Genomic DNA, 1,906 nt, shown 5'->3' with positions numbered 1-1,906 from the left:
AATCAGTGTGTCGATTTCCTCTAAAATCTTCATAAACTGTTCAATTGTTGCTTTCACTCTTCTATCAAGTTTGCAGAGAGCTTCAACTTGCATTTCATTGGCCAAAAAACCCTGCTGGATTCCAGCAAAATCTGTACTCAACTCTTCCAGTTGGTTGGCTGTCTTCTCCACAGCTTTTTCCAAAATTCTCAACTTCTTTATTTCAACCTCTTCCTCTGATCTTTCCTTTTTCCCGATTAGCATGACCCGACATCCATTTTGTATTCCAAGTGCTGACAAGGGCTGTTCCATATCCTTTAGAGATTTTCCCTTAAATATGAGTTTCTGAGAAGACACTGGAACTCCTATGGCTTCTTCAACAAGCTGGACCAAGTCTTGGACAACTGGTTCGCCAGTGCCCTGCTGTGGGCTAACGTTAATGTCATACTTCTCATTGCTGTGAGTGATGGTCACCAGGATCCCAGTCGTCGCTATGTCCTCGCTTTCGGACGCTTCTCCGTATGGGACCACGTCCTCGTCCAGGACCACGTCCCCGTCTGGAACCAGGCCCTCCTCCGGGACCACGGCTTCGCTGGGGGCCACCTCCTCGCTGCGGGCCATCTGCTGCTTCTGAGCCATCTCCTCACTCCTGCACGTGCGGGTTGGGACTCTGTTCTTCACCCACGGCCTGAGAGGATCGGTCACGTCCGCTGGCCTTGCTTTGAACGGACTGATGCTGGGGCTGGGACGGCTTTCGGTTGGCGGGGGTTTCGACCTGACGCAGCTTACAGTCGGTCAGAGTTTGGATCTGGCGCGGCTTACGATCAATCCGAGTTCGGACCTGGCGCGGCTTAGGGTCAACCAGAGTTCGGACCTGGCGCGGTTTCCAGTTCGCGAGGGTCTGGACCTTGCACGGCTTACAGTCAGCAGGGATTTCGGCCTGGTGCCGCCATCGCCGCGCGCCGCCTTCTTTTACTTTTCAAGGAGAAGAGTGTCCTGGGCGGGGGGGGGAGGGTTGGGCAGGGAGAAAAGTGCAACAATGAATGAATGAATGGAAATCCAAAGTCTCTGTAAATTTTCATTGAAATAATACATTTTTAAAAAGGGGAAAAGACAATTTCAAGTGCTTTCCTGAAGTATAATGTTGTGAGTAATAGGATATTATCCATACACATACAAGGAAGACCTGTTAATACAACTATTATCCAAATATATGCACAAATAACTAAAATCAAAGAGGAGGAAATTGAACATTTTTACCCACGTTCTGCAGTCTAAAATTGATCAAATATGCAGTCAAGATGCATTAATAATAATTAGTGACTGAAATGCACAATTTGGAAACAATAAAGGAGGAATGATAGCCAGAAAGTACTGACTTAGTGACAGAAACAAGACCAGAAATAGAATTATCAAATTTTGTGTGTACAATGATTTGTTCATTGCAAAGACCTTTTAAAAAAAAAAACACAAATGGTGAGTTTACACATGGACCTCACCTGATGGACTGCATAGGAATCAGATTGACTATATCAAATGAAAGGATCATTGGAGAAGCTCAATATCAGCAGTCAAAACCAGGCCAGGTACTGACTGTGAAACATCAAGGACTCATGTACAAGTTCAAATTAAGACCGAAGAAAATTAAAACAAGACCACAAGAACAAAACTGAGATCTTGAATCTATCGCACCTGAATTTAAAAGCGATTGTAAGAATAGGTTTGAAGCATTGAACTCCAGCAACTGAAGGATAGATGAGTTGTAGGATGACATCAAGGATAACACCTATGAAGGGAGCAAAAGAAAAGATCATTACAAAGACAGATGAGAAAGGAAAAACCAAAATGGATATCAGAAGAGACTCTGAAAATTGCACTAGAATGTCAAGAAGCCAAAACAAAGGGAAGAGAAGCTGAAGCAAAAAGC

The 1,906-nt window shown here is 44.4% G+C and overlaps 1 protein-coding gene across 1 annotated transcript in view; it reads right to left on the bottom strand.

The window, feature by feature from the left end:
• Positions 1-600, bottom strand: part of LOC102873664 (BAG family molecular chaperone regulator 1-like) — a 22,721-nt gene extending 22,121 nt beyond the window's left edge. The window contains exon 1 of the mRNA XM_006891945.1: positions 75-600. Coding sequence (XP_006892007.1) covers positions 75-600 — 526 coding nt within the window. The remainder of the gene's footprint in view (positions 1-74) is intronic.
• Positions 601-1,906: the final 1,306 nt, after the last annotated feature.

Source organism: Elephantulus edwardii, unplaced genomic scaffold, assembly GCF_000299155.1.
Source record: "Elephantulus edwardii isolate Elephantulus edwardi_28Jun2011 unplaced genomic scaffold, EleEdw1.0 scaffold00106, whole genome shotgun sequence".
Taxonomy (NCBI): domain Eukaryota; kingdom Metazoa; phylum Chordata; class Mammalia; order Macroscelidea; family Macroscelididae; genus Elephantulus; species Elephantulus edwardii.
The sequence above is the reverse complement of the archived record's forward strand: the minus strand, read 5'-3'. Positions and strand labels throughout refer to the sequence as shown.